The sequence below is a fragment of the Medicago sativa genome, chromosome 2 (genome assembly GCF_051527215.1).
Source record: "Medicago sativa cultivar Bolivia chromosome 2, Bolivia_mono, whole genome shotgun sequence".
Lineage (NCBI taxonomy): Eukaryota > Viridiplantae > Streptophyta > Magnoliopsida > Fabales > Fabaceae > Medicago > Medicago sativa.
Genome location: NC_140750.1, coordinates 75,079,210 through 75,092,790, shown reverse-complemented (window position 1 = coordinate 75,092,790; position 13,581 = coordinate 75,079,210). Strand labels below are relative to the sequence as shown.

The 13,581-nt window shown below is 36.8% G+C and overlaps 3 protein-coding genes and 1 pseudogene across 4 annotated transcripts; 2 read left to right on the top strand and 2 right to left on the bottom strand.

The window, feature by feature from the left end:
* The first annotated feature begins 208 nt into the window (after nt 1-208).
* On the top strand, nt 209-3,984 carry LOC146950723 (Transducin/WD40 repeat-like superfamily protein). 2 transcript variants are annotated; one of them, XM_085746691.1, is made up of 5 exons: nt 209-451; nt 1,465-1,716; nt 2,413-2,556; nt 2,646-3,335; nt 3,417-3,984. In XM_085746691.1, exons 1-5 carry the CDS (start codon nt 347-349, stop codon nt 3,660-3,662), a joined length of 1,437 nt encoding a protein of 478 aa, XP_085602817.1. In that variant the 5' UTR covers nt 209-346; the 3' UTR covers nt 3,663-3,984. The 2 variants fall into 2 exon arrangements, with proteins under 2 accessions (XP_085602817.1, XP_085602818.1); XM_085746692.1 differs by having other exon boundaries at nt 289-451; nt 1,565-1,716.
* A 1,584-nt stretch (nt 3,985-5,568) lies between these two features.
* On the bottom strand, nt 5,569-7,381 carry LOC146950722 (uncharacterized). The gene is made up of 3 exons (XM_085748664.1): nt 6,656-7,381; nt 5,918-6,356; nt 5,569-5,819 (listed from the first exon to the last, which is right to left on the bottom strand). Exons 1-3 carry the CDS (start codon nt 7,379-7,381, stop codon nt 5,569-5,571), a joined length of 1,416 nt encoding a protein of 471 aa, XP_085604790.1.
* A 262-nt stretch (nt 7,382-7,643) lies between these two features.
* Nucleotides 7,644-8,435, bottom strand: LOC146950721 (uncharacterized; annotated as a pseudogene).
* Nucleotides 8,436-11,603: 3,168 nt separating this feature from the next.
* LOC146950720 (uncharacterized) lies at nt 11,604-13,510 on the top strand. Its single transcript, XM_085748663.1, has 3 exons — nt 11,604-11,994; nt 12,760-13,192; nt 13,295-13,510. The coding sequence occupies exons 2-3, from the start codon at nt 12,884-12,886 to the stop codon at nt 13,508-13,510; spliced, it is 525 nt and encodes a 174-aa protein (XP_085604789.1). The 5' UTR covers nt 11,604-11,994; nt 12,760-12,883.
* Nucleotides 13,511-13,581: the final 71 nt, after the last annotated feature.

Below are 13,581 nucleotides of genomic sequence, written 5' to 3'. Positions count from 1 at the left end.
ACAAACAATATCACAGAAGCGACAAACAAAGACCGCTTCAAGTTTATGTAGGGACATTTATGACATTCAATTCAATGAATACATATCGTTCTTTCCTCTCACTTTCTCCTTTCTTTCTCTCCTACCAAACAATCAAAAAATCATTTTATTTTCTACTCACTTTCATTCTTTCAAACAAAGCAGAAGTGAGAGTGGGGGTGGTGCAGATAGCAAACGACAGACTCTTTTACGCAACCCCACATGTCGTTAGAACAAAACATAAACATCAAATGTAGCGTAGAATCTTTCAGTTTTCAGTTCTAACTTTTAACTTGAAGTAGACACAGACTCTGAAAATTCATCAAAAATGGAAAATAATTTCCGTAAACATTGTTTTTCAGATATTATTATGAACAGAGAGTTGGGTTTCTCTCATCCCACTTCTTTTACTCATCACTTTTATGCTTCTCAGGTTTTCCCAATTCTCTCTCTAAAATTTTGCATTCATTGAATGTCTATCATAATGTTATTACCTATGGTTTGTGTGATTTCTTGTTCTTAATGTCTAAAACGGCATTGTTTGAATTTATCTAAATTTAGTTCTAGGCTCTGTTGAGTAAACAATAACACATAACCGATAAACTAACTTATAGCTTATATGAATTGATAGCGAATGATTGATAGTGGACATGTAACTAGCCGATGAATATGAAATAACATAAAAAAGATATGTTTTAACTATTTTATTTTTTTTCAATTAAGATAACATGGTAAATGGAGAAAGAAAAAACGATAAGCTATAAGCTACTTGAAGGAGCCTTTATCAAAAAAATGCTATAAGCTAGTAAACAAAATTACAAAAGTCATAAGCTCGTGAAGAAAATGGTTACCAAACACATCTATTTTGGTCATACGAGCTTATAAGCTATAAGCTAACTTATAATTATTTTTATCTAAATTTAGTCTTAACTGTTTGGTAAAAAATAGCGGGTAACTGACAAACTAGCTTATGATTGTATTTATACCATTTGATAAAATTAGTTGTTGAACTAGCTGATAAATATGAAATGACTTAAAAAAGATATGTTTGATCAATAGTTTTTTTTTTAATTAAGATAACAACGGTAAAATGGAGAAAAAATTATAAGCTATAAGCTACTTGAAGTAGCTTATTAAAAAAAGTCATAAGCTAGTAAACAAAAGTCATAAGCTTGTGAGAAAAAATGGTTACCAAACAGATCTATTTTGGTCATACGAGCTATTAAGCTATCTGCTATAAGCTCAAAATTGTCTTCTCAAACAGACACTTAATATCCAATGTTGTATGTTTTTAGATTTCAATTTTGAAAAGAACTGTGTTGTTAAGTATAAGTTTTTAAGTTAAAAAGATCTGGCCAAAATTGGCAGTTACTTTTGGAATTTACTACTTTATATTGTTGTATGAATGTAGAACTGAATAGGCTTATTTATATTTTATACATGCAGGCCCTTGTAAAGAACTTGAGTTTGTATGCAAAATTAGAGGGTCATGAAGGATGTGTAAATGCAGTGGAATTTAACTCAACGGGTGACATTCTTGTCTCAGGTTCTGATGACAGACAAGTTATGTTTTGGAATTGGGAATCAAAAACTAAACTATTTGAGTATCCTTCTGGCCACGAAGACAACATTTTCCAGACGAAAATCATGCCGTTTACTGATGACAGTCGAATAGTAACTTCTGCTGGTGATGGCCAGGTGAATCAAAAGTATAATGATTCGATCGTTAAACATGTTTGACATTAATTAGAATTATTTTAAAATTCACATATATGATTGATTGTGATTTCTTGACAATAAAAAAGTTTTACAATGACAATGTATCAATATTAAACTCTTGAAAATAAGCCATTTGCTCTGTTTGATTTTATTCGTCTGCTATGATGCTTTTTGACTTAACGTATTTCCAGTCTTTAGAACTAGAAAGTAAAATGGAAGAATGGTTTCTTTCGTTTTGAATTAAATTTATCTGGTAGAAGAAGAATCTGTTATCAATCTCCACCTTGTAGCCAAAAATGCTTCAAGTTACAAAATGCTGTCAAATTATGCGTGGATAGAAAGAAAGTTGTTGTTGTAATTAAGCATAACAAGTCAAAATTGTTTGTATGAATTATGTTTTTCTGTTGATTAATTTTATCAATACATGGTGCATCTGACCTTGTGTTGGATCCAAATATGGTTTATGATTGAACACTATGGCGTAATTTGATCCATGGAGCCGACCCCACTTTGTGGGATAAGGCTTGGTTGTTGTTGTTGTTGTTGTTGTACGGTGCATCTGGCCTATCATCCAAGAAATGACATGCTGGATGGCCCAATCTAAGGTCCAAAGAATAATTTATTTAAGGTGTCTGCTTGAGTACCCTCCATTAGAAACTAACATTTCTCTTGCAGGTAAGGCTTGGCCTAGTCCAGGAGGATGGTAGAGTTAACACTGCAATGTTGGGGAAGCACCATGGTTCTGTATACAAGCTTGCTGTGGAGCCAGGAAGTCCCCACATATTTTATAGCTGTGGTGAAGATGGATTTATTCAACATGTTAGTCCAGTATTCTAGTACGTTGCGTGTTGAAGCTCCCGATTTATGCTACTACACCCCAACAGTTATAAGTTTTGTTTCTTTTGCAGTTTGATTTGCGAAGTAATTCTGCTACAAAACTTTTCTGTTGCTCCTCAACAAAAGGGAACAAAAAACAGCCTCCAGGAAAAATAGGGTTGAACTCCATTGTGATTGACTCTAGAATTCCATATTACTTTGCAGTAGGTGGATCCGACGAATATGCACGCGTTTATGACATAAGAAAATGTCACTGGCCTGCTTCAAAAGATTCAGACCAACCTGTTAATACATTTTGCCCTAATCACCTAATTGGGTCAAAAAATGTCCATATCACAGGATTGGCCTACTCAAAGTCAAGTGAACTCCTTGTCTCTTATAATGATGATCTCATCTATCTGTTTGAGAAGAATTCAAGCTTCGATTCTTTGCCTTCATCTGCTGCATGTGAAGATCCGAAGAATCTTAAAGAGACACGAGTTTACTCGGGCCATAGAAATGCAAAGACGGTTAAAGGGGTGAATTTTTTCGGCCCTAATGATGAATATGTGTTGAGTGGCTCAGATTGTGGCCATATATTCATCTGGAGTAAGAAAGAGGCTAAGCTGGTGAGATTAATGGCAGGTGATCGACATGTTGTAAATCAACTCGAGGCACATCCTCACATACCCTTTTTAGCTACTTGTGGCATAGAAAAAAATGTGAAAATATGGTCCCCTTTAGGGAGTGACACTCCTCCACTTCCTTCAAATGTGAAAGAGGTACTATATGCTATATATATATTTGTAAAACCTGGCTTACATTATTTACTGCAACATTCTGTTGTTAATTCACGTGAACAGATAATTGAGGCAAACAGACAGGGAAGGGAAGATCGATCACGGGTCACACTTGCTCCTGATGTTATAATGCATGTCCTTCGGCTGCAGAGGCGGCAGACATTGGCGTACACTGAAAGAAGACATAATAGTGCGGATATTGTGAATGATGACGAAGATGCAGAGGATTATTTTTTAGGATTGTTAGACGGTGATGTCTCTTCTGAAGAAGATTCTTCGGGCAATTCCAGGGATTGCAACATTAGCTAAAGCTTAAAGAAACATATTTCGTTGCTTTTGGCTGACTAATTCCTTAGAAAATGCCTATAATCTCCTTGTTTTTCACTGAGGATTTCGACATGCGTTCATCTTTAAATCATGTTCTAACAAACGTCATTAGGTAATAAATTGGTATGCAATATTAAGTCTAGATTGTTCCAGATGAAGTTTGAAGTTCTGGTCAATTGTAGGCAAATTCTGATACTATGTATACATGTATAAAAGATAAATAAAACAAATGTATATTTGGTATGAAAAATAGTCTCAATGTTGAGTAGTGATTAGTTATGGAATGATAATTGCCTTTTAAAAAGTGTATTATCCTAGTGCTTCAATGTTGAATATTTGAGAAGGTCAATAGGAATGCACGTTTTTTTATAAGACGATAATTGCCTTTTAAAAAGTGTATTATCCTAGTGCTTCAATGTTGAATATTTGAGAAGGTCAATAGGAATGCACGTTTTTTTATAAGACAAAATTGTCGAGCCAGTGAAATATTTGTTAAACATTTGGCCAGTGAATACTTGTAAAAAGCTACTCAACATTTGGCCAGTTTGGTATTTTACTTTGGGAGTGAGCAAACCTGTTTGGGTAAAGAGCAGGATTCTATAGCAAATGAGTATTTATTTTTCAATTATGGAGGCCCAAATGTTTAATGGCGGCTTTCTGATGATTTTTATCTCAACAAGAAGGTTTTTCCTTCTTATAAGCTTGGACGCAACAGTCCTCGTGAGCTTAGCTCAGTTGGTAGGGACAATACATAATATATACAAGGTCCGGAGTTCGAACCCTGAACACCACTAGAAAAGCTTGGACGCAACAATTTACGTGATATGGCAAAATTTACGTGATGTAGAGGTGTTTGATTTAATAAATATAATAATAGATAATGATAATATGATCTTCTCTCCTACATTTTACTATGAAAAATCTTATTCATGACATATATTGCATCTGCAGAAGCACTAGGATTAGTCATATTTGTGGAATAATTTCGGGTGACAATAGCTTTTTACAAGTATTCACTGGCTCGATGTTGAGTAGTGATTAGTTATGGAATGATAATTGCCTTTTGAAAAATAGTCTCAATGTTGAGTAGTGATTAGTTATGGAAGTGATAATTGCCCATTAAACATTTGGGCCTCCATAATTGAAAAATAAATACTCATTTGCTATAGAATCCTGCTCTTTACCCAAACAGGTTTGCTCACTCCCAAAGTAAAATACCAAACTGCCCCTACGCATGTTAAGTTACGCTAGTACAATTATTAACGTATGTTAAGTTACGTTACGTATGTTAACATGCGTTAGTGTTATTTGTTGAAAGACATTGCGCATGTTAACATGCGTTTGAGTTATTTGTAAAAAAAAAAACATGCATGTTAACATGCGTTAGTGTAATGTAGTGCGTGAGTTAACTCACGTTGCCATTTGCACTGGCGTGAGTTAACTCACGTTCATAGCAGAAACAGAAACTGCATTAAATGCATGCAGTAACAGAACAGACTTGTGATAAGTCTAGAAAGATCCGTAATCACGCCACATTCATAACTTAACCAAATTATGCTAGTTTAAGAAGTTTATTGGATAATACGACATAATTAATCAAAATTACTTAAAAACATCGTTTTTATCACAATCACGTAATCACATATAAACGATCCAAACGGTCCAAATTTCATAAATTCGCCGGTAATGACCCGTAATAATTTAAACACACTTAATGACACGTAAACGATCCAAAATAATTCATTTCATATATTTATATAATATTAGTTACATATTGGCCATAAATATCAAAATTACACAATAGGCCACCAAAAAATATGTCGGGGTGTAATACCACCAAAAAATAGGACGAACACCCACCGACCCAAAAGTGTCATAACCTATCTTACTAGACTAGTGATAGTGCATAATCTCCATCTTCATCCATGACTTCGTTCTCTTGCTTTGGCTTTTCCGGGGTGTCCAAAGTAATAGGATTGTGCTCATTTGTTGGTTTCTTTGGCGGCTTTGGCTCCTTAGACATGAGCTCATCGAAGGCGGCGTTTCTATCCAAAAACTGAAAAAGCCATTGCTCCGCATCACCAATCTTGTGAGTCATCCACTCCTTAGGAGGAGGTGGTAGCGGACAATTTCTTTCAACTTCACATGAAGAAAGTGGTAGGGAATCAAGCAAATGCACATTATGTTGGAATGTGCATTAAGTGGTGGAGCACTCCGGATTGGAAAATATGTCTCACATGAACCACCCAATTCGGGCAAAGTCAATAGAACAACCGCTCTATTGTAGCAACTAGCAACAATGTGACCCATATCCGGAGTGGTCAACCACTTCTCTGGAGGTGCAATACCACTTTTACTTGTTGGAGGGTGTAAACCATCCAAGATAAGTTTGTAACGGCTCTCGGTAGCATATATTGGCAAGTAGTCACTATTGTGAGTTTTCAACTCATTAATAAGTGCATGACGAACCAAAACATGATCATCCTCATGAAATCCCATGTGCCTAGCTACAACCCGGAAACCACAATTACCATCCCCTCTAACATTCACAATGTCTTCAACGTATGGTCTCATGAGATTTGGAATTTGTGACATGTATGGTATTTGTAAATAAGGTTGTTTTTTTTGAAGTTGAAGTTGAAGTTTGTGAGCGGGAGCAAGTGCCAAGACGAGAACCTTTAGTCTTATGAGACTTACTCTTGCCATGTGTGCATTGACTATCGGGATTTTGAGCATCAATAGTCTCCCACCTAGAGGGGATTCGACCGGTGGACCTCGTTTTCGGTGTAGACTTCACCCTTTTAGGTGCCCCCTTGGTGGCCAATTTTTGCTTTCTCTTCTCGGCAAGAATACAAGCACAAGGCAACCCGAACGTTGCCATTTGCACACAACCACAATCTTTTTTAGCAAAGCCGAATCTCCTAGAGCGTTCATATTCTTCATCGATGAAACCCAAAGCGGCCTTAGAGACATACCCCTCCAACTCGGAGAATAACTTGTTTTTTTTTGTATTTGTGCACCATGACGGTTTTGCTCCTCCCAAAACTCCCATGTATCTCACCGAATTGGTTTTTCAACATTTTGTCTATTTCATCCCAACATGTTGCCAAATCTCCCACACTACTCCTCAAGTATCTTTTCAATTGTGCATGAGCCGATTCAACAATGTTGGTGTTCCTACACCCTAGATGCAAGTATGTATTCGTCCATGCCCTCACAAAATGCTTCTTAAAAGGCAAAACAGTTTCCTCAACATATTTAACATACAATGGAAACGGTCCGCATACCTCATCTTTGAATGTCAACCATGCAATTGTAAATGAATCCTCCGTAGGAGAGTTAACCACATCTCTCCAAGCACTCACTATTTTCTTAACAAGCTCACATTGCTTGGCATCATCCGCTTCCTTTGCTTCTTTGGCAACAACTTTTCCTTTTCCTTTCGAAGGGTTGGCATTGACTTTACAATCCGTGATGCACCTAGATCTTACATTCTTCTCAATATGAAAATAGCAAAGTACATGGTCCGTTTTAGGGAGAACTTTGGCAACGGCTTTGATCAAAGCGGGGTCCCTATCGGTTACAATCACCTTAGGCATGTTGTGTTTTGAGGTCAAAAGACCAACCAACATCTCAAATGTCCATATGAAGTTATTCTCTCTTTCAAAGGAAAGAAAGGCAAACGCAACCGAATAGGTCATTTTGGTAGAGGTGACACCAATAATCTCAAATAATGGCATTCAGTATGTATTGGTTTTGTAGGTGGAGTCCATGACCAAAACGGTGGGAAAAGTGTTGAGCATATCAATTGAATCCGGATGAGCAAAGAATAAATCTTCAAGAGTGGTTTCCTCGCTATTTGCTCTTGTGAAATAGACATACTGATGCTTCTCCAACTTTGTAATCAAGTATTGCAACTCGGTCTTGTCCTCTTTTTGCCCCTTGCGCCATCTAGTTCGTGCATTATACACTTGCTTGATGACTGTCAAACTTTCTTTGTTTCTTTCCTTCAAATCCGTGAGAATATTCCTAGGCTTTGCCAAGCTCTTTGTCATGTCGATAACTCTTTGCTTCTCCTCCCCTTTTAGTCGACCCACAAGAAGGTGGCCGGATAACTTTGGCACCAACTCATGGTTGTGAACTCCACAAAGCATTGCAATCCACCATTCTTGTGTTTTTTTTTCAAAGAAGCATTTCAACCTAAACGGACAATTGCACTTCCTTGATCCCGTGCCTTCAAGCTTCGGTTTCTTCCTCGTCTTAGGTGGCTTGTATTCACCACTCCTCTCACATTGCATCGTCATGTATGAGGCTATTGTACTAGATTTATCTATAGAAATAGTAAATCCCGCCCTAGCCGCTTGTCGACGAACCCAACCAAGCAATTCTTCTCGATCTTTCCATCTCTTGTTTGTTGTAAAAAATGAACCGGTGTTTACTTGAATAACACGAATACCGGTAGGTACCGGTTTAGGCTTCTCTTCAAAGTTACCGGTAGGTACCGGTGTTGCTTGATTGTGAAGTATGTGAGCTTCAACTTGAAAAGGAATTTTCACTTTAAACTTCACTTCATTGGTTGGTTTGCCTACGCCGGAACCTTCACCAGAAGCTTTCTTTTTGCCCGGTTTTGGCTCAACGCCATCCTCCGCCACATTTTCAACCATGCCACTCAATGTCTACTCAATAAAAAAAAACAAAGAAAAAATAAATAAATGACTTGTGCGGCAAGCAAAGCAAGAAAAATTAAGAGGTGAAAAATTTCAAAATCTGGGCAACACACTAGCGTGACTTAACTCACGCTGAGCCCTACCCCGTGCTGAAAAACATGACGTGACATGCACAAAAACCAGGAAAATAGGACGAGTTTTGGGGATACATTACCTGTTCTTTGATGCTTGATGAGCGTAGAAACTTGTTTCCTGACGATTTGCAATGATTTGGAGTTGAGATTATGACCCAAAAATTCGCACTTTTAGGGTTTTTGGAGGTTGAGGGAAAGAAAAATGGTGTTTTGGGCTTGCATGCTGAGTTTCGAACTAAAAACGGCACTTTGCGTGACTTAACTCACGCTACGTGACTTAACTCACGCTGCGCATGTTAAGTCACGTAGCACATGTTAAGTTGCGTAGAGGTAATTTGGTCTTTTACTTTGGGAATGAGTGAAATCATTTGGGTAAAGAGCAGGATTCTTTGCTATAATATGAGTCGTGAGAAAAGGAACAAAAGCACACAACCAAGGAACTTCTTACTCCCAATTTTTTCTCTGCCCATCATGTCTTCGTTCAAAAAGTGATTTGATCCTTTCTCGAGCTTCAAAAAATTCGTTATCTGTGTATTTAGGGGTGAGTGTAAGCTAGCCCAACATGAATATATCATCTAGCCTATAAAATTTAACTTATTTATCTTTTATATCTAATCCTAGCAGTCATCCTAACCCTAATCCCACTTACTTAACCTAATTTTTTGGCTCCAAATCATTCCAGCCGTTAGATTAATCTCTGTTGCTTAATTAAATTGTTTCCTAAATTTGAAATTTGAATTCCACATTTTCATTATGAGGTAAATCATGACAATTACTGTGCACTGCTCAATACTTAAAAAACGTGTGCCTCTTTCTTTTTCCTTCTAACGTGTTTTTTCCAAGGCTTTCTCTCTCCCTCTCCCCTCTGTATTCAGCACCGCTTTCTCTCTTTCTGAAGCTCCACCACCGCCTAAAATATCTATCCCCTTACCAATGACACAAAACATTGCATTTTTCCAATACACACATATTCACATCCATCTCCATTCCCATTTCCTTTCCTTTTTTCTCTCACACCTATCCGCCACCACCATCGATTCCCGCCGCCATAACCTTAGCGGAGCTCTGCAGTATCCCCCTATCCCTAAAATTTGAATTTCAAATTCATTCTTGAAACCCTGATGGTCTCTATCAATCCACGCGTTTTCATTTTCCAAGAAACTCCTCTTTTCTGCCTACCTTCATTTCATTACACCTCTCTCTCTCTCTCTCTCTCTCTCTCTCTCTCTCTCTCTCTCTCTCTCTCTCTCTCTCTCTCTCTCTCTCTCCATGCCAATGCCACCATCGACCCCTCCCACCAGAATCCATCAGGCTCCGCTGTACCACCACCATCATCTTGGCGGCACCAACAATGGCCGATCCGCAGCCGGTGTTGATTCCGACCCAACCCTTTCTTCTTGCTCAAATCGGAACCTCTACTCTTCTCTCTCATTTTTGCTCTTCTCTAAATCAGAACCTCTGCTTTTCTTCATCCTCATCGCCTCCACTTCCGGCCACTTTGATGTTGTGTTTTGGAGAGGAGAGTGAGGCTGACAGAACAAATATGAATGCGAGAGAGGGTGAGTACAGCGGCGGCGACGGTGGTGGTGACGGTGAGATGAGATGGTGATAGATGACGTTAATGGTGTTCAGATTTGAGGTGAGGATGGTAATGACGGCGGTGAGGTCTGAGGACGGCCAGCCATGATGTCCTCTGAATCGTCTTCCTCTCCATAAGTGGGTTACAACTTCCTCACACCACTCAAAGCAGCGGCCACTGAAGATAGTTGTAGCATCTTCGCTTAAGATGGATTTTCTACTCCTATTCAATGTCTCGACAGCTGCTGGGCTGTTTTGAGGTTAGTTTTGAAGTTTGATTTCATTTTCATGTTGCAAATGGAAATTCAATACTCTTCAATTTATTTCATGAACATTTGATGTGGATTTGATAGTGATAGCTTGCGTTGAAGCTTTCTGCTTCTTGATTTAATCGTTATTTGATTGTTTTTGTCTTCTCAACACTAGATTGATTACACTAGATTCTTTTATTTTTATTTTGTGTTTTAGTAGAATTTTTTATGCAAACTTGCAAAACTTATTTGGAGTTTACATATTACAATCATAATTCCATAACTCAAATGTGTTTTCTTCTCCATAGAAGTAATTGGTTTGCGATGTGTAAATATGTAGGAGACTTTTAAGGACCCATTGAACCTTTTGTTTATTGGAAGGAAAGAATTCTAGCAAAACTTTAGCAAATATATGTTTTTTTGAGAGAAAGATCTAATAAGAAATATTTCTGGTATTGGCCCATTTGACCTTGAGGTATCCCAAATTTGAGATTACAAGTTTATGGAGTATTGTATTTAAATAAACAAGTTTACACTTCTTTTTGGTTTGTATCCCTTTCCAAATTTGACTCTTTTTGATTGTGTGGTGTTGTCTTTCTTTCTTTTCTGTAGGTTTGATTTGTGATGTCTTGAATCCCTCAATGCAAGTGTGATAAGAATTGAGTATTGGAGATCTTTAATTTTAAGACCCCCTGTTTCATTTCAGAAATGATTTTGTATTTATACAAATTGGATGGATGTTTCCTTTCTAAATTTATATGTTTCTGATTTTTTGCTTTGGTTTTAAATAGGATTAAAGTTCAATAGGTTGTGTGATATCTATATATAGTGTATTTTCCTTCATGTGTTTAGCTACCATGTAAGTGTTGCTGACACATTCCTCCAATGAATGAAAGTGCTTGAAGTAAATTCAAGTTTCAATTTTGACTATATTGTGTTTTGGATTTTTTTATTTTCAAATGAATAGTAGGATTTTAGTTGTGGCTTATGTTGGCTTTGTTTCAATGTCGTTCCCTCTTATCTGAGTTGGTTATCAATGTTTTATTTACTCATGTTTTTCTTCACGTGCTATATATGCGATGCATTTTCTTGGCGACATTGAGTTTTCTGTTGCAAATAGTTTTAATTACAAGGACACCGTATATTATTAAAATTTCATCATGAGTTCATGACATATTCTTTCCTAAATTGACGAGAAATAGTCATGAAATATAATTTGCATTTGGTTCTGAACATCATTTTGATGTTCAGCTTTGCTTAACACCAATTTTATATTTTACATTCCTGTAATGATTCATTTTGCTTTGAACTTTTATGTTAGTTAACCGATGTGTTTCAGATGTATTAAGTTGAATTATGGATGAGTTCTTTTTTCTTCATCATAAGCTGACACAATGGTTGAAAATAACACGATCATAAGTAGTATGTGTCCGTTTCTTAGATATCATATCCCTGAACCTATGATTCTTTTTTTGGATGGAAATCTGAACCTTTAGGATTGCTTCAAAGAGTTCTAACTAAAATGTGATTTCAGGTGTTCATTTGATAAAAGATTAATAACAATTAAGTTAGAGCTTCTTCATTCAGTTAAGTTGATTGTTTAAACTCTCTTGAAGATGACAGCCTCCTTGAAGTTGCTCGACTTAAATTTCGTACCTTCACCGTTGAGTTTAACCCGAGACAGGTATTCAAATAGTTTGGAGTTCAGAGTAAATTGATGATGCTACTTTTGATGTAGTCCAGTGTTAGGTGTATTTATATGTTGCCATGTCAATTTATTTTCGTTTACTATCAATTTTTCTGTAAGTGCATCCATTTTTATGGTTAAGTATATTAGTTGAGGTTGAGACAGAGCCTCCATGTATCAAATGCATTTCAACTTTAGGGATGTATCAAGTCTGATGAATTATTTGTGATGAAATGCAGAATTTCTAATTTCTGCTTTGTTGGCAAAATGGAATCAATTTCATGTTTTCTCTTACGTGGGCATAGTTAAAAATATGATACTGACCTGTTTATGGAGATGTTACTTTGCTGATGTTTACAACTGTTCTGATTAGATGAACTTTTTTATAACGTGAAATAGTGAGACTTATTGCTTATAACATCTTTTTGATCATGACAGGTTTTATATACAATGCATATGACTTAATTATGTGATGAAATGCATAAATTCTAATGTATGATGTGTTGGAAAAATTGAATCAATCTCCTGTTTTCTCTGATGTAGGCATAGGTTAAAGCATGATACTAACCTGTTTATGGAGATGTTACTTTACTGATGTTTATAATTGCTCAGATCAGATGAACTATTTTATAACATGAAATAGTGAACCGTATTGCTTTTAAGTTTTAACATCTTCTTGATCATGACAGTTTTTATATACAATTCATATAACTTAATTTGTTACTAATCATGATTGTGATTTTTTTTTCTTTGTCCGCTTAGAATGCTGTGATTCTTCCTACTCTTTTGGTAAGACACATTAGGGACTGAGTTATGAAGGTTTGCTATACTGAATGATCCTGCTCACAATCAATTCGAGGTGTTGATTGAGAAAAAAAGCGATTACATGTGCTTCTCTCATGGATGGCCTGAGTTGAATACTGCATACAATTTGACGCATGGCGCCTCTGTTACAATGGTTAACATTCAACCATTCAGATGGGTTATTCAGGTTAAGGACCGTTATTGTGACGAAATTAAGTATCCAAGAAACGCACCGCCATTGTTCTTGCGGCTGAACCGAGACATCTTTCCACCTCAAATGGGTTCCGAATTGATGCTCATATGCTTGATTCCTCATAGGCATGATGAAGGAAACTTCAGGTTACGTGCAATCAAGTGGTTGGACTTTGACGATGTTAACAGTGGGGTTCTGGTAATGAGTTGTAATCAGAATACATATTTTACGTGGAATAAAAGATAGTCTATCAGACTTATAACTTATTGATATTTTTTGTGTATTTGCTTTATGTTTCAGACCTTTTCATATGATCACTTCATGGTGGCCATGCTCCCAAGAAACTGCACTGAGTTTTATCTGACAGATGATACAGGCCATCTTTGGAAGTGTGCCAATACCTTTGTGGATGGACCAGACATGCAGTACAAGATCGGCGGTAGATGGCAACAGTACACACTTGCTAGGGGTGGTCTCATAACAGTTACAATGTCGTATGATTGTTCAAGGTTATAGTCATAATGTTGTTTTATAGTCTTTAGACAGTGTGAATTGTAAGGGATGTTTTGCTTGGTTGTTCCGTTTTA